General features: G+C 60.7%; 2 protein-coding genes across 4 annotated transcripts in view; one reads left to right on the plus strand and one right to left on the minus strand.

Moving 5' to 3' along the window:
• PPP1R12B (protein phosphatase 1 regulatory subunit 12B) overlaps positions 1–5,277 on the plus strand; it is a 102,341-nt gene extending 97,064 nt beyond the window's left edge. Inside the window, 1 exon segment of the mRNA XM_074317136.1 lies at positions 349–5,277. The gene's annotated coding sequence lies outside the window, so the exon portion shown is untranslated.
• Positions 5,278–6,577: 1,300 nt separating this feature from the next.
• The window catches only part of SYT2 (synaptotagmin 2), a 59,354-nt gene continuing 41,897 nt past the window's right edge, over positions 6,578–24,034 (minus strand). For all 3 annotated transcript variants that reach the window (XM_019750835.2, XM_074317137.1, XM_019750834.2), the window contains exons 2-9: positions 19,472–19,666; positions 17,049–17,215; positions 15,855–15,974; positions 15,395–15,562; positions 14,875–15,042; positions 13,627–13,744; positions 12,745–12,878; positions 6,578–11,851 (exon numbers count right to left, since the gene is read on the minus strand). In XM_019750835.2, coding sequence (XP_019606394.1) covers positions 11,645–11,851; positions 12,745–12,878; positions 13,627–13,744; positions 14,875–15,042; positions 15,395–15,562; positions 15,855–15,974; positions 17,049–17,215; positions 19,472–19,649 — 1,260 coding nt within the window. In that variant the 5' untranslated portion in view covers positions 19,650–19,666 and the 3' untranslated portion in view covers positions 6,578–11,644. The remainder of the gene's footprint in view (positions 11,852–12,744; positions 12,879–13,626; positions 13,745–14,874; positions 15,043–15,394; positions 15,563–15,854; positions 15,975–17,048; positions 17,216–19,471; positions 19,667–24,034) is intronic.

A 24,034-nucleotide genomic window follows, 5' to 3' on the forward strand; every position in this document is an offset into this window, starting at 1 on the left:
AATGCCCGGTTTTGATGGGTATGAGGAACTGTCCCCCTCCCTGTCAGCTCACCCCTTCCTGTGCCCTCACCAGCTCACCTTGGCACTGTCCCCAATTTCTCTAGAGTCAAGGTGACTGTAGTGGGAGGGTGTGCAGTGTGGGGCATGAAGCCTGTGCACCAGGAAGTGAGGTGTCCAAAAAAACGATGGGCTGTGAGCTCCCTAAAACCCAACACAGTATGCGAGGAGATTCCACTGGGAGAAGGGTGGTGACAGCCCCTCCATAAGCTGTCTCAGGAGGCGCTGCCCCCTGGGCTGGCCTGGCCTGGCTGCGTCAGGTCTAACACTCCTTCCCCTGTCACACTGCAGGTGTTAACGGAACTGAAATCCGACAACCAGAGGCTGAAAGACGAAAACGGCGCCCTCATCAGGGTCATCAGCAAACTGTCCAAATAGGCCGGGCTGCGGACTCAAGAGGCCCGGACGGCGCTGCTGCCCTTTCCCAGCGGGAAGGAGGGACTGTGTGCTGGGAGGACACTTGTCCCCGAGCCTCCCGCAGTCACCTGCACACCCACGCCAAGTCCAGGACAGTTTAACTGAAGCCTGCCTGTGACCATTTGCACCACGTGGAGAAGCTACCGTCCACGCTGGACGGGGTCCAGACACGTGAGACCTCGACCCAAACCACAGCCTTTGCTGCCGGGGTCCTCCCATGTAGGTGAGTCTAGTGGCGGCCACTGCAGGCCCGTCTGGGACGTCACACAGACGGCAGGGCACGGGAAGCACTGTTTCTGGTAGATTCCACGGTGACGTGAGTGCATGGAGGTCTCCACCATCCTCGCCTCTCAGGAACCGGCTTTTCCTGACTCCCTTCTGCCTGCCTCAGGCGCCTTGGGTGTCGTTTCATTCTCCGTCCCCCATCCCCCTCCACCATGCGGCCGCTGCACACGCAGAACAGAACAACTGGCCCCAGCGGTCTGGCCATCAGGGAACAGTTTCTGCCGGGACGCCCTGCACTAGAGGAGCTTTGTTGGTGGCAGCGCCCCGGCCCCTCCCTGAAAGGCCAGACCGTGGTGGCTGAACTGGCCCTGCAGACACTGTCACCTCACCCCTGTGGCCCTTCCTCTTAGCTCTGCTCCTGGTCCTCAAGAGAAATGACGTCTTCACAAGGTGGGGAAGGAGGTCACAGCTTGATAAGCGAGGCACTCGCGAGTGGAGGCTGAGGGAAAGGTGTGCGAGCATCTGTGACACTCGCAGCCTCATGCCAGAGAGGACAGGAGGTGACAGCCCGTCGTGCTGTGAGGTGGTGACTGTCTCTGGTGTGTAGACTTAGGGGACAGGCGTTGGTTTCTGAGCTGCCACAGGAGAAAGGGCTTCCTCATGGAGGTCTACGGTGTGGTGACAGCCCGGGGTCATTGGGTCCCGCTTCCCACTGTTGTGTCCCATGGCCCCCACCGCCACAGCTCCCACCCACGCTCAGGCAGCCTCGGTGGCCGTCCTTTGTGTCTCAGAAGCTGGGTGGCTTGAATGATCAGAAGTTTTTCATGATACGAATTGCGGTCCGCGGTGGGCGCTCCTGTTTCAGTGCTTCCCTTTGGGGTGACAGCTCTTCAGACCCGGGCCTGGTGACCGCCCCTTGCTCTGACTCCCGCCCACGGTCTCCTGGCCCTTTAAGCCATTCTGCATGTGGCATGCGTTTCATGCCTGTCACATCTGGGCGGTCTTCCTCTGGACAAAAGCCACCTTTTGCACATGCCCAGGCCTGGACAGCTCTCCCCAGGGTCCAGCACAGAATCGTCCCCTCGTTCTTGATGGCGACCGGCGTTAGTACTTGAAGTATTTGCTTTTATGGGCCTTTTAGCCCTTGGCTGGTTTCTTGTAAGTACGTGTGCAGGTCACTGAAAGCCTCCTCCCTCGGGGGGCTGGTGGCACTCAGTACTTAGTGTGTCCCACCACTTGGCACTTCCTTCCAGAAAATGTCCGTGTCGTCATCCATGGCCCTCTGAAACGTCATGTGCTGTCAAACCAGAAGCTGTCACTCAAGACCCCAGTTCCAGAAAAGGAGATAAGTCTCCTCTGGCAAAACCCGCTTTCAGAGCGTAGGAGACCCCCTCTCCTGTCTCCGACCGTTTTGCGAGAGAAGCCCTTCTGGTGGGGGCTGGGCGCCTGGCAGCTCAGTTCTCAGGGAACAGGTCGTGTCCTCCATTCGGGAAGAGGCCTCTGTTGACCGATTCTGCTGGCACGTCCTGGATCCTGGGGGAGGGACGGGAGGCTGCTGCCTCTTTCTCAGGAAAAGAAAATTGAGTTGTTAGAAAGACTGCTTGCCCCTCCCCTGTGTGCTGCACTGGGGCTCCTCAGACCTACTTGTGCCTTTCCAAACGCGGGACAGGTTCTCAAACCTCTGCTCTCCTGGCTCCTCCCTCATAAAGATGCCTTTTCTTGCCAGAAAGTTTTCCTCGTGATGAAAGTTACTCGCTTTTCAGTCTCAGGAATACTGGATTCTGTGGCCAAGAGCTGGGCGAGGGCAGGCCCTCCTGGGGGAGTTGAGGCCCCCTGGTCACCACACATGGGCTCTGGACCCCTTTGTCCTTCTAGAGAGTAAAGCCGTGTCATCAGCTCCATGGTCAGGGGTCGCAGCCCCAGCCTCACCCACTGTTCCGACATGTGGCAGCTCCGGCCAGGCCAAGGGCGTGGGCTCGGCTGTCATTTCAGCCTTTGCATGAGCCATTGGGATACGAGCAGGTTCTCGGCTCAGCTGCCCCTCTCTGTTCTCGTTAACTTGGGGTTTTCCAAACCCCAGCTGCACCCTCGGAGGCGTGCCTGGCCCCGCGCAGCCTCTGGCTGGACTTGTGCTGCCCCGCCCGTCAGTCTGTCTCCCAAGGGCTCCCCCTTTCTCAGACCGCTCGGGCGTGGTGACCCGGCCCGGCCCCGTGTCTAGTGCCAACCTGGGTGTTGCTGGTAAAGAATGTGCAGCTTCTCTTTGGGGATCCCCACCCCTCGCCCACCTCCCGAGATGCACTGATTGCTCTGAGGCCCCTGGTGAGGGAGGTGTCGCCTCTCTGTCCGGGGCCATTCCACACACCTTCCCTGCCCTGAATGAGGCGTGTGCTGGCTGGACCCTTCCACTCAGGAAGCAAAGAGGCGGAAACCCCACTTACCAGCCTGTGCGGCCCACAAATGTGTGGGAGCCACCAGGGGCTTTAATGAGCCACAGCTGAGTGAAGAGGAGACTAAAGCCAGGCGCCCGCTTCAGACCCTGTCCAGGCCTGTGGCGCTCGTGAGGTAGCACGCAGGGAGCGAGCTTTCCAGCGTGGCCAGGCTGCTCGCTCCTCCAAGGGGGGAGCCGAGGGGGCTTGACAAGCAGGCCTGTGGGATGTGGGTCTTGGTCCCACGCCCTGGGGGGGCCACGTTCCCGGAGCTTAACTGTGCTGCCGCGTCCACTCGTCTGACCACCTCAGGCCCCCGTTTATGCTGGCGCCACCCCCAACTCTGTCAGTCATGGTCATGACCTCGGCCTGGGGCTCCGCCGAGCGTCTGCTCAGCCCCGAGCGAGCGCTGTCAGGAGGGTCCATGCCGCTTACGATGGCCCTTCCTGGAGCAGGCGTGCGGAGGGCACCGGCGACCCAAGAGGCAAAGTCTAGGTGCACAAGGTTCGAAAGAGCAGGACAGCAGGTGACAGGGGCCCTGTACACGGGAGGGTCAGAGCAGCAGGGCAGCGTGTCGGAGATTGTCATCAACCTCCCCGATGGGGCTCGGCCTGCTCAGGGGTGGCAGCCCTGCCAAGGATGGTATTGATTGCCTGTGTTCTGATTGGATGGGAAAGTAGATCAGCTCCGTTGCAGCCTGGGAACTGTCATTGTCATAGCTGCTAGGGGACGGGGGTCTCTCGGGCTCAGCCAGCCAGCCAGCAAGTGCATGAGAAGGCAGACATTCGTCCCCTTTGATTGCTGTGGCCGAGAGTCAAAACCACACCTGGGCGTGGACGCCCATCCTTGGGAAGAAGTGTCAGTGACACGCGGGCCCCACTCAGAACACTCTGGCCTCACTCACCCTGAGAGGTTTGGCGACGGTGCCGTCTGTGGCACGTGGGCATGTTTGGAGAGCAAGTCTGGGTGTCCTCGCGCCCCGCCCTCCCGCCCCCACCCCCAGGGACTTCTCTGAGCCACATCCCGTCCGTTGGTGTCTGGTTCTTGATGGTGAGCTCGCCAGAGCGGGCGTCCTGCTTCTTCTCCCCGACTCCCGCCAGTACATGCGTGCTTGGTGGCTCTTCGAGGTGGCGTCAGGATGCTCTTGTGTCCCCCCAGTAACAAGCCTCACACTCGCGTACCCCCACCCTTTACTCCTTGCTCTCCTCACTCAGAGCTGATGGTGCTTTCTGGAGGGTTTTCCACGAACCCGCCAAGACCAGAGCTGCTTGGCGGGGTGACAGCTGGCAGAGCCCAGGGCCCCATAGCCTGGCCGGGGGCTGTGGGCAGCATGTCTGGTTTGCTCGGGCTTCGTCCCGAGAGGTGGAGACGGTGGTTCTCGCAGAAGAAACCTGACCAGTGCAGTCGTGTGTCTGACAGCTGAGCCAGGGAGGCTTGCTGACGATGCCGCGAACGTCCGGGGCGAGAGCAGGTCCCGGACACAGCACGAGCTGCCCCCACTCACTGCCCTCACCTACACACCTGGGCCTTGCCTTTGCTCGCCCACACGCCCACCCAAAACCTGGGGCAGATCCCAGCCTGGCCCTTGGGGAGCCGAGGCCAAGTAACAGGCTGAGGAGGGACATGGGGGGGCCTCCCGGGGCAGCAGCCCCTCTGGCCAGCACCCCTGAGCCTGCCATCCAGCTGGCACCAAGTCGGGCCACTGTGTCCCTGAGGAGGGAGGAAGCGTGTCACCCAGCGTCCCCGTCTTGGAGAACAGTGGCTCTGGACTCAGGCTTTCTGGTTTCCCTCCCTTCCTGTCGGGGTGCGAAGGGCTTCTGAGAACCACGTGGGGTCTCCGTGCCTCTCCCACCTGAGGGGGCGTCGTGTCTCTCTTCTCTGCCGCCCGCTTCACCCTCACCTCCCACCCCCCACCGCAGCCCGTTGTAAATACACCCGGGATGGGGTGGGGACTGCTTTGTGAACTGAATGTACTTTTATGCGACTTTGAGTGGCCTTTCAACCCTGAGATGAATTTGTTTTACTGGTTGTTGTTATATAGTTTTATTAAGTATTGTGTTTGGAAGTTTGGGAATGGTAACATTCACATTCTGTGATGCCTGTATCACAACAGTATTTATAAGTCAGTAAATAAAACTGTGTTTTAACTTTGTGACTGTCTCCAGTTTAGGAAAGGGGATTTATAGGCTCCCATCTGGGGGGCCCTCGCCCTCCTGCCTCTGTCCCAGGGACAAGTGGGTCACCATCCGACAGGGTCCCGGAGTCAGGACAAGGAGAAGCCTAGATTGGAGGTTCAACAGAACTGTGAGAAGCAGGCTCCCAGTTTCCGGCCACTTGGGGGATGGTTATTTCTTTGAGGCAGCGGGGCTGTGACCAGGGTGCTGAGCCTGTCGGACGGCACCACTGCCCCATCCCTGGGAAGTCGCAGTCAGAGGTGACTGTTTACTGGGCTCCTGGAGGGGCGGCCTCCCCTCAGTCCCTGGGCTTCAGGAGAACCAAACCACCCGAAGCTCCAGACTAGAACAGCGGCTATGCGGGGTTACTGGAGGTCAAACCCAAACTCAGAGCCGAGGGCCAGGCCCAGGGGGAGGGTGCCCAGCGCTGCGGGCTTTGCCGGCAGGCGGTCAGGCCTGACGTCACCCGGCCCAGGTGGGTCTGGCTTCCCTGTCAGCCGTGTCCTGCCTGGCGGGAATCCCTGGTGCCGGATGGCGGAAGCACAGGGACAGTCTTTTCTAGCGGAAAAATGCTTCTGCCCTGCTGTCACCCTGTGGCGTGTGGCCCAAACACACACGCATGATGTCATGACTGAAGACCTGTCCTGGGCCCAGAACAGGCAGAGGAGCACGTGTGAGCTTTGGAGGAACGTGGAGCCCAGCGGGCCTGACGTCTGCGATGAGCAGCGGGCAAACACTCACCTTCTCAACCGGGACCCTCGCCGAGCAGGCCGTGCCCCTGCCGGACAGCCACCCAGCCTCCCTGCGAGGGATGAAAGCCGAAGGGCCTTCACTGGCCCTCGAGCTGGGACCACATGGCCTGAATGTGGGGCCAGGAGATAGGTCCACAGGTTGTTGTGAGCGTCCAGGCCGGGCACGTGCCCCCCGCTCGCTTGCCCTAAACTCCTGAAGCCCCGTCTTTGGTCCCTGATGGCTTTGCCTCAGAAGCAGACATTTGAAGTTCTTTGCAATGTGCCTTGAGGACCTTGGAGAAAGTCTTACTTTCCAAACCCCGGACCCCAGCGCCAGCCTCCCATCGTTGGGGCAGATGTGCCCGCCTGTCCCCAAGCTCAGCTCTGCAGAAGGGACCCCAGGACCTGCTCCATCCGCAGCCCGCCATCCACCCTTCCCCAAGAAAGCTGTCATGGGGACACCATAGACTGCCTGCCTGCCCCTCCCCCCTTGCCCGCCCTGGGACCCCCCAGCCCAGCAGACACTAGAGACACCCCCACCCCCAGGTTTCTTTCAGCTCATTTATTTAATAAGGAGACGCAGCTCATTACAAAATAATTTGACAGATCAGACAAGAACAGAGTCCACACGAGGGTGTGGGGAGCATTGCCAAGCTGGGCGGGGGGGGGGGGGGCTGGCGTGTGTCCACCCGAGAAGGCGGGGTTCCTGGGGGGACCTGGGCAGGCTGGTGTCTGCCCGCCCTGCTCTTGAAACTTTCAGAAAGCAGCAAATCAAGTCTTCAGATGGGGGTGAGGGCAGGGCAGTCATGCTTCTGTGAGGATCGTCCTGGTGAGGAAGGCCAGGTGGGGACCCCCCAGTCACCTCCTTGGCCTCACTGTTTGCCATGGGGAGAGCCTGGTGTCCCCCCCACCCCTCCGAGCACCCGGTCGGCTCAGACACGACCCCTCTGGTCTCCCCGCCCTCCACGTCCTCGGAACAGAGGCCCCTGAGTGGCTCTGTGCTGAGGCTCGTGAGGAGCACGGCCCCCCGGCCCACGCCACCTTGGCCGCCGGACTCGCCTGCCGGACCTGAGTGCTCACCTCCCTCCGTCTGTGTTCCCAGGACTCGGGTCCCATGAGGTGAGGGGCTGCAGGCTGGCAGCTACATGTCCCCCTTGGTTTCGCTTGATAACCTGGGACCTTGGAGCCCCGTCGCCCTCTCCCCACCTCTGCCACCAGGCACACCTGGCTGGGCTGCTCTGGGAGCTGACGGGAGGCTGTGTGAAGTGTCCCCTGAGCAGTGCTCGTGCCCACCCCAGGCTGCCCTCTCGGACTGCAGGAGGGAGCACATGGAGGGGCATAACCCACAGCTGCCTCGTTTCCCCCAGGCGCCCCCTCCGTTGCCATCCAGGGACCCTGACCCCACAGGCCCCAGAAAGTACCCCAAACTGTGGCCTGCCACCCGGTCCCTGTCCAGCACAGGGTGGAGCTGGATGTGGACGGCCAAACCTTGGGGGCGGGGCAGGGGCCAGCTTGCCAGGACGGCATCTGCTGGGGATCCACCAGGGCCCTGGACGCAGGCTGAGAGGAGGAAGGTGAGCGGACGTCCCTTCACACATGTTCTGTGGGAAGCCAGTCAGGGCGGGGCTCCTGGGAGGCAGGGGTTCAGTCTCCAGCAGGAGCCCCTTATGGCTTTTCAGTTAATTCACACGGTGTGTGAAGGAGACACCAGACCCCAAGCTGGACACAGAGCTCGGTGCACCGAGGGCTGGCTCTGCAGACGGGTGTGCAGCTGGCGGGGGACGTGTACAGTGGGGCAGGTGGCATCTCTGCTTGGGATCCCCGCGGGGACAGGGGCAGGGGTGTGAGGTGGCGTGGGACCAGCACCTGCCATGCGCTATTTACAGGAAGTCGGGGACATGCACTGGACACGCGCAGCTCGCTGCAGACACTACAGACAACCGCCGTCTTTTACGCAACCAAACGCACGTGGAGGGTGAGGTGAGGCTCAAATGGCTTCAGAAAGTTCTTGTTTTGTTTCGCTTAAAAAATAAAGTATATTCATGTGTCTTCAAGTCACAGTGTCCCCTTCTCAATATTGCAGCTCAAAAAGCAGTGACGTGAAACCCCTGGTGACCAGTCTGGCCCCTGGGACTGAGGGCATGGGGACAAGTGGTCGTAGGGTCAGCTGCCATGGAAGACACAGGAAGGCCACCCATGTTGTAATTTCAGACAAATCACATTGAGAGTGTGTCCCAAAGAATGCCCGGGACATACTTACTTATACTCTAAAATTTCTCGTTGTTTATCTGAAATTCAAAGTTGACTGGGCGTCCTGTATTTTTATCTGCCAAATCTGGCACTGTGTCCTGGGGTTCTGGGTCCCCCAGATCAGGCCTTGAGACGCTTCTGTGGCTGCCACCCCCAGGGCTCTGAGAAAGGCTCTGACCAGCCTCTGTGGGACAAGGGCAGAGGGAGGGCAGCTCCAGGCTCAGTCTCTTCCTGCCTTTGGGGAGCGACACACCAGGGACAGCCGCTCTCTGTACGAACGTGAGAGACCAAGGCCTAACCAGGCATTAAAGACTCTCACTCCCCAACCCCAGGAAGTTTTCTCAGCCTCTGCCTGGCTGGAGGCTGCCATGAGCCCTGCCTCCCGTCCCCTCCCACTGAGGCCTTGGGTCAGCAAACCCACCAAGCGGATTCTGCAGAAGATGAGCTGGGAATGGTTTCCAGGACCTGACTGGTCTAACCCTACAGGGAGGGGCCCCTGAAGAGCCACTTCTCACTGTCAGGGTGGCCGCAGTTCTTCCCCGGCCTCAACTTCCATCTCCAAAGTCCCCATCTGCCTGTCGCTCTGGCAGAGTTGGTCTCCCTTCCAGAGTGTTCCGCAAAGAGAAAGGAGAAGACAGCTCCCAGGCCTCCCCCCAGTTTCTGGACATGGTTGGGTTTGGGTTTCATGGTCCCAGCCCCTTTGTTCACCTCTCCCTGGAATAGACTGGGGGTGTAAACTCACAGACCCTCACTCCATCCTACTTGGGGCCAGCACCCCAGCTCCCTAATAGCCCCAGAAAGAAACCTGCATGACAGTGAGGGTTCAGGACGACATCCTGTAGTTCGGTTAACGTCACCGCTCAGTGAGAAAACTTACATTTGTGTCTACCTTGCTCACTGTTTACACAGGTGCCTTTGGCTAGGACGGCTCAGCTGGGCCATGTGCTCACCCCAGGACCCGTGGAGCCTGGGAGGGAGTTGCTCCCCACACCCATGTCTCTCCTGGCACTGACATTCCGCCTCTCAGCCACCTGTCGGGACCCCTCATGGCTGCCCCTACAGGTGGGTCGGGGGCGATAAAATCCAGCCGGTCTCCAGGCCCAGGAACACCCGAGCCACTCGAGTGCCTGCTGGTTCCTTTCCTCCCCGTCAGGACAGTGGCCAACCCTGGGCTCTGGAAGGGCTGAACTGGCTCATGGGCAGAAGCTGCCCAAGTGGGAGAAGGCGGATGGAAAAGGGAGGAAGGCTGACTGGAGAGGAGGTGAGATTGATGGGGGTGGGGGTGGGGGTCTACGGTAAGGTTGGGGCGTGCAGGGAGGGGAGGAGGGCGGGAGACCCTGAGAAAGCACCAAGGTCCATGGCTCTGGGGAGGGGGAAGAGCCCGGTGACTGCTGTGTCCACTCTGCAGGCCCGACTCCTGCAGCCTCTGCCAGCACCACAGCTCCTGTCCTTGTCAGGGTCCTCCCTGCTCACTGCTGAGCACACACACAGGGTCCAGTAACAAATAACCTCCCAGGCCCCGAGACGGTCCCTGAGAGGCGATGTGGCTGAGCCCTCCTTCCCACGCTGTTTCTGGTGGAGGTGTTCCCTCACCCCTATTCCAACTGGAAATGGTGGCAAAGCAAAGACCAAACACCCTTCTCCTTCCATTTAGTAAAATAAAAAGACACTCTGCACCTCGTTCATTCTGGATCCTCAAAGCCTGAATCTGCGACAGTGTCCGTCTGTCTCAGGTGCCTACAGGAAGCGGAGGCAGCCCAGGTGGGGCAGGACGGGAAGTGCCGCCGTCTTTGCTGGGAGGGAGAGAGCGCCCAGGCCCCTGGGGCAGCTGGGCGTGGACAAAGGGCAAGGCCCAGGGGGCTTCATGGATGGAAGACAGAGGCTGAAGCAAGGGGCCACGAGAGTGGTGCCGGCCTGTGACCACGTGGGGGCTGAAGGTTTGGAAGGGGACTCAGTGCAAATTTGACTAACATATATATGGCTTTTTATCAATGCAGGAGACAAATGGTGACAAGGAATGGGACACGACTGAGCGTGGGGTAGAAACGCTGGCAGGAGTCCCCGGCCACTGGTTTGGAAAGGGACACCCTGACTCTTGGCACCCAGAGAGAAACCCCGAGGAGCAGTGGGTGGGTCGTCCACACAGGCCGCGCTGGGCCATGCCAGCTGCCCGTAAGCCTCCAGCAGGGAGGGCAGAGGCGTGGGAGTTGGGGGCTCTCAGTGCCCCCACCTACGTTAACCAGGAAATCTCTGCCATGGGTTCACCATCCTCCCGCTTCTTACCTGGACCTCAGGGCAACTAAGGACCGTTAAACCTTCCTTTTAGTTCTCTGGCTCTGCAGATGATGTCTTCAGACAGCATTGCTCCACTTAGATTAAAAGAGAAAACGAGCAAAAGCATGATGGGGAATGAGCAAATGATCCGCAGGCCTTATATTCTGCAAAGGGAGACAGCCTGTCTTTCCCCTGGAGGGGACGAAGATCCAGAAGTTTCTTTGTGGTCTGTCTGGGTAACAGGCCTTCTGCTTCTTCGTAGTTTGATGTTAACTACAAGAGGTCCCGGAACTGACGTCCCTGTCACATTCTGACCGTCTAGCGACTAGTTTGCGTCCACGAATATCCCTGGAACCGCCCCTGTGGGGTGACCACAGCTGACAGCGGGAAGTCTGTGACGGCATCAGGGGCTTGGTCCTTGCTCTGGACAAACCTAGTCTCCACGTCTTGCCTCCCAAATAGCCACCCACAAGGAGGATGGGAGCTTCTGCCCCCTGAGCAGGGTCCTGAGTCCTCTCCACACGCTGACCTCCCATGAGGTCCCATGGACCTCTCTTCACTTCCGGGTCCACAAAGAGCGTTCTCTTCCCTCACAGCTTCCCTGTCCATGGTTCGTTCCAGGAACAGAGAGAGATGCTCACACACGCACACATGCATGTACACACACACGTACACACGTACACACGTACACACATGGAGTTTTGGCCACTGTGTTGCCTTCCTTATCAGGAAACAGGAAGTGCTGCCGTGTTGTTGGTCCAGAACACTCAAAAAACAGGAAATGCTACAACTTTCTGCCAAAAGAGGGCCTCACTTGGGTGACGCGTAAGTGAAGCTGTGCGAGTGGGGACCGTGAGGGCATGCAGCAGGACTGCTCCTGGGACGACCACAAGAGCCAGGCTTCTCTTCGCCTCTTCGGGGACTTGCCTCACAGCCTTCAGAGGGAAGGTGGTCTTTAAAAAGACAAAAAGGAAGGAAAAACGACACAACCACAGACAAATGAAGGAGGAAACGTCTACGGGTGCGTAACTGAGGTATTGATAGCTCTGGGTCTCGTCAGGTCCGTCCCGGCGCGGTCGTGACGCTCTGCCTACTTGTTCTTGCCCAGAAGTGCGTCCACCTCCTCCTCGGGCTTGAGCGAGTGCCACTGGGCGATGGGCCTCCGGGGGTTGGCCAGCATGTCGGACCAGTGCCGCAGCTCTGTGCCCGTGGCGTTCAGGCCCACGAAGATCTTGCCAATGGCCTCGTTTTTGCCCAGCTTGTCGTAATCCAGCACCGTGACCACCACCTGGACTTTCTGCAGGGAACAGAGGACGGGGGTTGGGCGGCGAGCGCTGCGATTCCTCTCCTCCCCCAACCTCTGCTCCAGACGGGGGCTGGAAAGGCCCTAGGGCTCCAACTAAGATGGGACTTCCATGGGCGCAGAGGCCATGCCTATCGGAAACGAGCCCAGGTATATCCTGAGCAGGTACTGTGTGCTCCGGGCTCCGCGCTGCCGCCTGGGGGTGCAGGGCAGTGAGGAAACGTGAGCAGGTGAATTTCACCTCTAATGAAAGCAGCAGACACACGCTCAGATCTTACAGCACAAAATTATGAAGGTCACATAGGGAGGTAAGCACGAGGCTCTAGGGGAACTCAGAGGAGGTGACAGTCCTGCTCAGGTCAATCGGGAAGGCTTCACAGAAGAGGTGACCTATGAACTGGGCGGTGAAGTCACCAGGTACAGGCATAGAGACACGAGTGCGTTTGCTGTTAGGAGGTGCAGTGTGAGGCCACGAGGGGGACTGAGGTCGGGAGGCGGGTTGGGGTCAGCTGAGGGGTGTGCACTTGACCCATCGGGCCAGCGGCAGGGCCTCCTGCAGACGTGGGCCTGGAGGTACGGCCTGGGTGTTTTACTAGAGAGCCCTGGCAGTAGAGTCACTGAAGGAGGGTGGGACTGATTGCGGGGAGACCGCCTGGGGGCCACAGGGGCCCGGGGGCTGGACACTGGGTGCCTGCACCAAGGCAGGGGCGGTGGCAGGGGCGGTGTCTGGCGGGGACCAGGAGCTGCTGGCGAGCCTCAGCCTCGCTCCTCCTGCCCCGCAGCGCAGGCTCCTCCTCGAGGACCAGGCTCGGGAGCCACACCGCTCGCCCGCCCTCATGTCTCCCGCGTGCCGGCTGCCTGCCCCTCTGCCCGCGCGGCCCCAGCACCTGGATCTGCTCAAAGGGGATCTCGAAGCTGAAGGACTCGTTGAAGTACGGGTTCAGCGTCTTCTTCTTCACCGTCGTCTTCTTCTTCTTGAGCCGCTTGCCGTTCTGCATCAGGTGAATCTTCACGTAGGGGTCTGCAGGGGGGGCCCGGCCCACAGGTCCCGTCAGCCCAGGCCGCCCACGGCCCTCAGGCCCAAAGAGCACGGCGTCGAGGCCGTCCCTGAGCCTGTTAGGGTGCTGGCTGCTGTCGGGCCTGGGCAGGGGAGGGAGGGCTGAGAAGGGACGAGACACCCACCCAACCCTCCTGGCTTTGCAGATGAGGAGCCCACGCCCACAGAAAGGACGCCATGGGCCCAAGGTCACACCATGGGTCAGTGACAGGGCTGGGCTGGCAGCCAGACCTGCTGGTTGGAGCCAAGCACCAGCTGCTTCTCAGGAAGGCAGGGCAGAGGCAGCAGCCACGTCCACTTGGGCTGTGGGCCAGCCCCACCCAGAGCATTCCCCGCCCCAAGCCCCAGAGCCTGTCCTAGGGAACTGTCCCAGTTGTGGAGGCATCACAGACAGAGTCCTGTCCAGTCCAAACACATCCCCAGGAGAAGGAGAATCCTAAGTCGTTAAGTCATTAGGGATCCTTTCTTCCATGGCCCCCAGGACACGCAGGGGAGCACAGAATGGCAGCTCAGAAGGGGCCAGGGGGCCCTAAGAGAAAGGGAGGGGCTGGGAACCAGTCCCCTGCGGCATGGTCCTGCCCTCAGGACCCACAGCTGCTCAGGGACACTTCTGTCCCAGGGCGGAAAGCTTGCGAAGCTTCTACCCACGGGAGCTCCGGAGGGGACTGGCCCGCTGGTGCCACCCAGTGGCAGCCAGAAGCTCTGCATGTACCTGACAGGCCGCCCACGTCCATCTTCTTCAGGTTCTTGGCCTCCAGAATGCAGACGGTGAGCTTGCCGGCCGTGGGCACGTAACGCAGGGAGATGCAGATGTCCCCCAGCTTCTCTGGCTGTTCAGGGGAGAAGCGGGACCCGAGGTCACCCTCGCCATCCCACTGCCTCTAGCATGGCCAACCCCAGGTCCCCGAGACTAGCAAACCCAGCTCCCTCTGTCCCCAGGCCCCAGTCTGTAAAGGCTGAGCAGGTCTCTCAGCTTCTGACCACCCCCACCCCCACCCTAGGCCACTCGCTGCCACTCAACGCAGTCCCCGAGAGTGACAGGTCGGCATGAGGAAGCCACAGCCTCAGGAGGCTGGCCCGTGGGTGCAGGGAGGACAGGCTGTGGGTAGGCGTGGGGGAGTGGGGCTGGGGGTGAGGCACAGGTGTGGAACCCAAGCTCTCGTGTCCCTGGGCCCTGGACGCTGTGCCTCGGAAGGAGGCCTCCAATCCCTCCACCAAGATGGCTCCCTGTCGGGCCCTCTGTGCAGAGCTATGTGGTGGTCAGAGCACTTTGTATCCCTTTCCCTATATTTTTGTCCCTGCACCTCTTTCACGTAGACAGGGCAAGGATTCCTTGTGACCAGTGAGAGATGGAGGTTCAGAGAGGGGGTGAATGTGGAGGGCGGCAGGAGGAGTGCCGGGCCCCCCGCTCCGAAGCTCTCTGCCCCTAGACACCCTTCAATCATTGCTTCTCAGTGACGAGCACCTCACCCCCTCTGGGTCAGGGCACGGGCCCTTCTTCAGACACTGTGACCCCCAGCTAAGGAAGGATGTCTTCGTGTCTCTTCCTACCTTTCCATCACTGCCAGGGACTGCCCGGCACACGACGGGGGCTTGAACGAGACTAACAGCACGCCTGGGCACACAGTAGGTGCTCAGTAAGTATCTGGTAAGTGAATGAATGCTGTAGCAGTTGCTGACAGCACAAGCCCCCATGCCGAGAATCCTTTAGAACAATTGTGGGCTTTCCTTGTGGGTAAACTGAGGCAGAGTCTGGCATCACTGGCCCCAAGTGACAGAGGCTTAGGAGTAATGAGAGCCCCTGCCAGCTGCCAACACCTTCTGGACGCTATGTGCTCTACACAGATGGTTCATCCTCCACTGCAGAGACCGATAAAGACCCTGTTCTGAGGAGCCCTGTGTACCCCAGCCGGACCTCCTGCGGTCCCCGTCTGCCTGTCGCGCCAGCCTCGGCTCTCACCTCTTCCTTCTCCCCGCCCTGCAGATCTCGCCACTCCTCGATGGGCTGGCCCAGGTCCACGGTGTTCATGGGCACCTTCACCTCGCCGATGATATCATGTTTGGAGAAGCGGTCAAAGTCGTAGATGGCCATCACCAGGGTCTTGCCTCCCAGCTCCTGGTACGGCACCTGCCAGTACAAACAAGGTCGGAGAGGTCAGGCCCGCTCGTGTGCCCCCAGGGCTGCCATGGGCAGATCCCTGGGCCCGGCTCTCGTCCCGCTGCTCACAGGACTCCTGGCGAGTCTGCAGAGACAGACAGGAGAGCCTGGGCTCTCGGGGAGTGGAGCGCGGCTGGGGTGGCCCGCTCCTCCTGGAGGCTGAGCAGCGACCTCACATGCAGGTCACAGTCCAGCCGACCACAGCTCCAGACAAGGCTGGGTCCCCGGCCTTAGCGCCGGCTGAGGACCGAGGACAGGTCTGCAGGACGAAGGTGGGACAGGGACCAGGAGGGAGCCGGTGTTGTCCTCCAGCCCTCGTCACCTTGAAGGTGAAGGTTTCGTTGAAGGCAGGGTTCAGCGTCTTCCGATGGACTTTGGTCTCATATTTCTTCTTCTTGTCTGGAAGCAGGAAGACTTTGACATATGGGTCTGAAGTGCCCCCCATGTCCAGAGCAGGCAGTTCCGCAGCCTGCAGGACGCCAACGGTCAGCTGTGAAACAAGCGAGGCAGGGCCTGAGTCTCAGACTGCTCCAGCCTCGCCTCCCCAGAGGAGGGCGCTGGGAAGCAGGGGGGCAGGCTGGAGCTGGAGACCGAGATTGGTCCCCATGTCCACCACCAGGAATTCGGAATGACACAGGGGTCACTGAAGTTGGCAGGCAACTGATTCGCCCAAGGTTGGTGGGCAGCTGGACGGCAGAGCCCGCCTGGGCCAGGGGTGTCCCCAGAGCCAGGGCTGGCAGCCCACCTCCCCCCCCCCCAGCCTCCAGCCCAGCCCCACACACCTGATTGGCCTGAAAGTCGTAGTCCAGGGAAAACTGCAGTTTCCCCAGGTTCTCCGGCTCCTTCTCCTCCTCTCCCTCCCCTTCGCCCTCTGTCAAGCCCGTTTCTGCATCGTCATCATCCTGTGGGGGCTGCAGGGGGAGGAGGGACGAGTTAAAAGGAGAGAACAGAGCAGCCTGGCTTGGCACAGGGGCTGTGGGGGGAAGCGGCCCTCTGTGCAGACCCTGGCTCAACGCTGGGTGTGGCAAGGGGAGACGTGGGGCTCTGGGTGGACTCGGGCCCTTAGAGACTCTGCCCTGCGTCTGGTTTGGGGGTGCCTCTCCCTGTGAGGCCCAGCGCTGTGCCAGATGCCCCAGGACTTGTCGAGGTGGGGGTGTCTCCCTTGTTGGCCCCTCCCTCATACCGCCCCCAGCCCAGGCCCCGCCTACCAGAGTGTGGTCCAGGCATCCAGGAGCAGGTGAGTCCACAGAGGTGGGACGGGAAGGAAGAAATGATATAAGAGCAAATTCTGCAGCTCAGACGAGCGCCTGAAGTCCCAGCCACTGGGGGAGACCAGGCTGGCCGAGGCCTCAGGCATTCTTGGAGTCCCGCCCCCCACACACTGCAGGTTCCCGTGGGACCCCCCCCCACACACACACACACACACACACATGCACGTGAACACAGGCACAACATACAAAGGCCGTTTGCTCCTCGCCTGGCTGCTGCCTGAGATCAGACCCTTCTGTCCACCCTCCACCCTGCACGCTCCACCCATATCAGTGCCTTAAGTAAAAGATTTCTCCCAGGCATCCCAGTGGGGAAACGAGAAGCTCACGGGGGCCTCTGTAAACGCAGAAGGAGCAGCTAGGGCATCCAAAGGACAGGGGGGAATAAACCAAGTTCCCACATGACTAGCGGTGGCTTCCACGTGGCCCGTGCTGGGGCCTCGCCGGGTCCCCCACCCCCGCTGGACGTTTGTCCTTCAGTCCCTGGGGCAGAAAACCACACGTGCAGCCCAGTGTGGCCCCGGGGTCTCTCGCTCCTATATTTTGTCCCACTAGCCTCTTCTGAGGTCAATGTATTGTTTTCTTCCTCTGCCTTTGCAAGGACGGGTCCGTGCTGGCACAAGTGCCCCCACACTGGCGGCGGTCAAACCGGAGGTGTGGCCGTCACGGGGAGAGGCTGGTGTGTGGCCGGGAGGCCGGGCGTCCTACCTGCCCCCCTTTCATGTCCTTCATGTTCATCGCGTTCTTCATGCCCTTGCCTTTCTCCTTCTTGTTCTTCTTCTTCTTGCAGCAGCACTTCTTGCAGATGCAGAAGCAGCAGGTGACGAGCAGGAGGCCGGCAACCACGGCGATGGCGATCAGTGCCCACGGCGGTACTGCCCACGGAGACCCCGGGTCAGCAGTGCCCACGGAGACCCCGGGTCAGCAGTGCCCACGGAGACCCCGGGTCAGCAGTGCCCACACGGAGACCCCGGGTCAGCAGTGCCCACGGAGACCCCGGGTCAGCAGTGCCCACGGAGACCCCGGGTCAGCAGTGCCCACACGGAGACCCCGGGTCAGCAGTGCCCACGGAGACCCCCGGTCAGCAGTGCCCACGGAGACCCAGGTCAGCAGTGCCCACGGAGACCCCGGTCAGCAGTGCCCACGGAGACCCAGGTCAGCAGTGCCCACACGGAGACCCCGGGTCAGCAGTGCCCACACGGAGACGCCGGGTCAGCAGTGCCCACACGGAGACCCCGGGTCAGCAGTGCCCACGGAGACCCCGGGTCAGCAGTGCCCACGGAGACCCCGGGTCAGCAGTGCCCACACGGAGACCCCGGGTCAGCAGTGCCCACGGAGACCCCGGGTCAGCAGTGCCCACACGGAGACCCCGGGTCAGCAGTGCCCACGGAGACCCCGGGTCAGCAGTGCCCACGGAGACCCCGGGTCAGCAGTGCCCACACGGAGACCCCGGGTCAGCAGTGCCCACACGGAGACCCCGGGTCAGCAGTGCCCACGGAGACCCCGGGTCAGCAGTGCCCACACGGAGACCCCGGGTCAGCAGTGCCCACACGGAGACCCCGGGTCAGCAGTGCCCACGGAGACCCCGGGTCAGCAGTGCCCACACGGAGACCCCGGGTCAGCAGTGCCCACACGGAGACCCCGGGTCAGCAGTGCCCACGGAGACCCCGGGTCAGCAGTGCCCACACGGAGACCCCGGGTCAGCAGTGCCCACGGAGACCCCGGGTCAGCAGTGCCCACACGGAGACCCCGGGTCAGCAGTGCCCACGGAGACCCCGGGTCAGCAGTGCCCACGGAGACCCCGGGTCAGCAGTGCCCACGGAGACCCCGGTCAGCAGTGCCACGGAGACCCCGGGTCAGCAGTGCCCACGGAGACCCCGGGTCAGCAGTGCCCACGGAGACCCCGGTCAGCAGTGCCCACGGAGACCCCGGGTCAGCAGTGCCCACGGAGACCCCGGTCAGCAGTGCCCACACGGAGACCCCGGTCAGCAGTGCCCACACGGAGACCCCGGGTCAGCAGTGCCCCACGGAGACCCAGGTCAGCAGTGCCCACGGAGACCCAGGTCAGCAGTGCCCACGGAGACCCGGGGACAGCAGTGCCCACGGAGACCCCGGGTCAGCAGTGCCCACGGAGACCCCGGGTCAGCAGTGCCCACGGAGACCCCGGGTCAGCAGTGCCCACGGAGACCCCGGGTCAGCAGTGCCCACGGAGACCCCGGGTCAGCAGTGCCCACACGGAGACCCCGGGTCAGCAGTGCCCACGGAGACCCCGGGTCAGCAGTGCCCACGGAGACCCCGGGTCAGCAGTGCCCACACGGAGACCCCGGGTCAGCAGTGCCCCCAGCGGTACTGCCCCCAATGCTCACTCTCCACTTTTAACCCCACACTGTGAGAGATCTGCGGGTAGGTCGCCTTTTCATTGACAGCTGGCTCTTCCCTCAGCCGCTGCCTTGGGGACACAGCTGCTCCCAGCCAGGCAGCGGCCGGGGACGAGCCAGGAGGAGCCACTGTGGCTGCACCCGCTGATTAGTTTGATCTCCGGAGAACTGGTTGGTGTTGGAGACACGTGGTCCCCCCCACACCGGGCAGGAAGAGCCCGCAGGCCCACCCTCCGCTCCGTCTGGGCAGCCATGAGCCAGGGCCCTCATGCACCCCCTGCCTGCGTGGGGCTGCTCCCATTATGCGGGGCCTCTGGTGTCTCCCACGCAGCCTCAGCCAGGAATTCCCACAGCAGGGGCGTTGCAACACATGAGGCTGTCCATCGTGTTACGCTGTACAGCTGAGACTGACGTAGCTAATGGAATGCTGTATTCCCACTGTACTTACATGTACATAAAGAAAGCAATAAAAGTGGTTTTAAAGTGCAACTGGAAAACTTGAATAGTGATGTCTGTTTCATAATTTTACATCTTCTTTTGGTTTCATCTTTTGGCAGTTTTCTAAATTGTACAAGAACTTTTTTCCCCGGGGAGCTTGGTGCACATAAACCCCTTTGCTCCCCTCATCATGCCAGTCCACATTCCCCATTCCTGAAGGGGCTCCCCAAATAACCCAGCCTGGAACCCAAACAGTAGGAAAGAACTCAGCCAAACCCACCCCAGCAGCACCCCCGTCCCCACAGGAACACTCACAAGGGATCTTGCTCATCTCATTGAAGAATTTCTCCCTGATCTTTGCAAACATGTCCTCCTTTGTCTCCCCAGCACCACCACTCTCAGTGGAGTTGTCCACTGGCCCGACTGGCATTGTGGCCGTGGTGGTGGCAGGAGCCACCACAGGCTCCTGGTTCCTCTTGAAAATGTTCCTCATGTTGGTGGGGGGAACAGCTGTGGAGGAGAGGAAGGGGCTGATGAGCACCCCAGGGGTCCCGCCCTCCCCACGTGTGCTGGGCGCAGCAGACAGAGCACCTGCTGTCATAACAGACCTACAGCCGGTCCTCATCCCCTCCAAAGAGTCCTCACTCAGGCTGTAAGGCCCTATCTCCTCCATGCCCATCGCCAGGTACCCCCCGCATGCCCTCACGCCTCCCTGCACGCCCTCACTCCCCCCTGCACGCCCTCACGCCCCCTGCACGCTCCCCTGCACGCCTCACACCCCCTGCACACCTCACGCCCCCTGCACGCCCTCACACCCCCTGCACGCCCTCACACCCCCTGCACGCCCCTGCACGCCCTCACACCCCCTGCACCCTCACGCCCCCCACGCCCTCACCCCCCTGCACACCCTCACCCCCTGCACGCCCTCACCCCCTGCACACCCTCATGCCCCCACGCCCTCACGCCCCCTGCACGCCCTGCACGCCCCCTGCACGCCTCACACCCCTGCACACCCTCACGCCCCCTGCACACCCTCACGCCCCCCGCCCTCACCCCCCTGCACGCCCTCCCCCTGCACGCCTCACGCCCCCACACCCCCTGCACGCCTCACGCCCCCTGCACGCCCTCACACCCCCTGCACACCCTCACGCCCCCCTGGACACCCTCACGCCCCCCCGCACGCCCTCACACCCTCCTACACACCCACACACCCACCAGGCACCTGCTTGACTCTGAGCCTTGGCACCTGATGTTCCCTCTGCCTGCAACACTGTTCCCCGTGGATTTCCAAACAGCTCAAGGTCTAGCTCAGCAAGGTCCCATGTGATGACTGAACCTGCAGCTACAACTCCAGGACCCCCAGCACCTCCTCCCATCCCCCGTTTACCTCCCTCCACAGCATCACCAACACCCTGCGTATTCTGTGTCTTCTATTTGTTGTCTCCTATCACTAGAATTTAAGCTCCATGAATGCAGGGACTTAGGACTAACACGTAGGAGGTGCTCAGTCAGTTGACGCTAAGGCCGGGGTGAATCAGAGGCTCTTATCTGTGACACCGACGCTCTCCAGCCCACTTGTGAAGGCTGGTGCCACCAACCACTTCTCCAGCACTGAGCTGTGTGAAAGGGGTAGGTGCTTTTCATCCCTACTTATCCCACCAGAAGCTAAGGAAACAAAGGTATCTGCCACCAGTTCTTGAGATTCCTGTGGGAAAGAGGCCCAGAGAGGTGAAGTGACTTGTCCCAGGCCACAGAGCACATGGTGCCGGGGACCATGCTGGGAGCAGAATCCAAGTCTCTGGGCCCCAGGTAGTGACCGCACGGCTGCTCCTTGCCCAACAGCACAGTTCCGTGGCCGGAGGGCTCCTGTGTCTGGCAGGGAGGAGACAGGAGAGCAAAGAGAGAAAGCCAAGTGCTCAGGGCTGGTGGCTGCCCCGGCTCAGGCGCAGTCCTGGGGAAGGCAGCCACTGGAAGGCTGAGGATGACACATGGCCTGGGGCTCCAGCCACCCCAGGACAGAGCAAGCGCCTTGTGTGCTCAGACTCCCCGAGCAGGGAAGCGTGAAACAGAGACATTAGGCAGTGATGGCTGCAGGCTCCACAGAGCCCACCTGCTGGGCTGGTGGAACCTCTAGGAGTAAATCCTGGTGAAGAGCTGAGGAAGGTCCTGTCTGTCCCTGGTGAGACCCCTGGAGGGCCCGTTATGACGCAGGACCCCTGCCAGGCACCCACTCAAGCCCCGTTCTGTGGAACAGAAGGGGGGCCAGGAACCTGCCTTTAAAAGCTCCCCATTCACTCTAAGGCACATGGCCAGTGGCCACACTGGAAAACGAGGTTCAAAGGATTCGGAAAAACTTCCCAGGGGAACTAAAGTTCAAGACCAGGTGGCGGGAGTGAAGCGGGCATCAGGCCACAGCGTCCTCGTTTATCCACCAGAGCAGGGCGCCGATATTAGCCCCGTTTCAGAGATGAGGCAAGTCCACTCGTTAAGAGACATGCCCGCCGCGTCAGCAGACACTCAAACCTGTTTGCCTGAATCTGACCACCTGTCCTCCCCACCTGCCCGCTCTATCAGGGCTGAGGGTGGGCGGCCCGGCCTCAGCGAGAGCTCAAGAAGGGCTTCCGCCGAGAGTGGGAGATGGGGCTGCAGGAGCAGAAGTGCACCAGAAGCTAAGACCAAATAGGTGCCCCCAGCAGGCACCCCTTCCTCCCCAGCCCACTGACTGCCGTCCACCGGTCTGTCTGACCAGTGTGGCCGCGTGGCTCCTGTGACAACTCAGTGCCTGCACTCCAGACTCTTCTCTGTCGTCCAGGGAAGGCCCACCTCTCAGCCAGCCCAACCCTCCGGCACACCACCTCTCCCTGCGGGGACACCGAGGGCCATGCCTCCCCAGAGAGCCCATCCAGAGCCTTTGCGTCCCCTTTACTCCAAACACCCGAGCTGCTCAGAACATAGCTGCAGGGTCTACACTGACCACAGCCTGTCAAGTGCAGAGGGCAGGGGTCCGACGAGAGGCAGGGATGGCGTGAGATGGCCTCACACTCACACACGTCCTAGCATGTCCTGGAGCTCTGCTCTGCTCTGCTCATGGTCAGCCCATGTGGGAGTGTCGTGAAGGCTGAGGTGCTCAGAACTGTGCTGTTTGGGAGCAGACGAACAATGACCTCAAGAGAGTGTGTTAGTCAAAAATCACTGTGCCCAGGAGAGGGCATAACATCCGTAGGGGGTGGCAAATACACACAGCTGACCCTGAACGACGTGGGGTCAGGGTGCCAACCCCTGCGCAGTCCAAAATCCCCATATAACTTTTGACTCCCCCAAAAGTTAATGACTAATAGCCGACTGTTGACTGGAAGCCTTACCGATGACATAAACAGTCGATTAACACATATTTTGCATGTTATATAAATTATATACTGTATTCTTACAATAGAGTTAGCTAGACAAAAGAAAATGTTATTAAGAAAATCATACGGGGGGCAGACGGGTGGCTCGGTTGGTTGGAGCGCGTCCTCTCAACCACAAGGTTGCCGGATCTACTGCCACAAGGGATGGTGGGCTGCGCCCCCTGCAACTAGCAATGGCAACTGGACCTGGAGCTGAGCTGCACCCTCCACAACTGAGATTGAAAGGACAACAACTTGACTTGGAAAAGTCCTGGAAGTACACACTGTTCCCCACTAAAGTCCTGTTCGCCTTCCCCAATAAAATCTAAAAAAAATAAAAGAAAGAAAATCATAGGGAAGAGAAAATACCTTTACAGTATTTATTGAGAACAACCTGCATGTAAGTAGACGCGTGTTGTTGGAGGGTCAGCGGCTTACGCATGCGCAGAGGGTATGGTGACCAAGGACTTGGGATATCAGCTGTCGTTTCTGGGGAGGGGAGCTGGGAAGGAGCAGGTGCCCAACATTTCACTGCGCGCCCTTCTGTATCTTGGATTTTGAATCACATGAAGATTGCTGCCTGTCCCCTCCCCGACGCCACGGTCCTTCAGACCAGGAGCTTCTGAAGTCTCAGCCTTGCCACTAAGACCTTTCTCCTCACCCAGAGCCCACCCTGGGCCCCATCCCGCTTCTCCCCTGACACACCACTCGCTCCTGCAACTGGCTTCCAGGCTCCCCTGCGTCCTCCCAGATGAGACGCCTGCAAAATGGGATCCTGACCCCACATCAGAGACCAGTGAGTGTGCTCCCCGCCCCCCACCAAAATCACTCACACACACACACTCACTCACCACCAACTCACCCCAAACCACTGAGCAGGACTTGGGGGCCGTGCTGTCCTGTGGACCGTCTGCTCAGACCTGTCCTTAGATAATGCAGGTAATGCAGGCGGACAGGATCTGGCTGCTTTCCTCTCCCCACCTGCACCTGCTGGGGCCACGGTGACGGTGATGAGACGCAAAGGGGCATCAGCAAGATTCCTGTCACTGAGCGCGGCTAACAAAGACCAATACTTCTGGCAAAGCTTATGCCTTTGTATTTTGTACGCATGCTCCAGGCCAACACTGGTCCTGGCGGACAGCGGACGGAATTTTAGGGAATTGACTTCTAGCTCGTTCTGAGAATGAATTGCCTGCCTGTGAGCTCCCTGCCCACCGAGGCCCGGTGAGCTTCTGGGGTCAGAGCAAGGTGGCCGCTGCTTGCGGGTCCAACACTGCCAGTTGACCGGCTCTGGGGGAAGCAGCCCACCAGGGTACTGGGGAGTTAGAAAGTCCTTCCCTCAGTCTCTCCTGCTGCAATGCCGCTCACTTCCCTTTTCTTGCATCTAGGCTTAGCTTAGCAAATCCCAGGCCCTCTGAGAGAGGCCTGAGGCTCAGAACCTGAGGGCCAAGTATCCCCTCCTTCCTCGCTCAGCGCTGTGTGGCCTTGGGCC

Source organism: Rhinolophus sinicus, linkage group LG12 (genome assembly GCF_036562045.2).
Source record: "Rhinolophus sinicus isolate RSC01 linkage group LG12, ASM3656204v1, whole genome shotgun sequence".
In the NCBI taxonomy this organism is placed as follows: domain Eukaryota; kingdom Metazoa; phylum Chordata; class Mammalia; order Chiroptera; family Rhinolophidae; genus Rhinolophus; species Rhinolophus sinicus.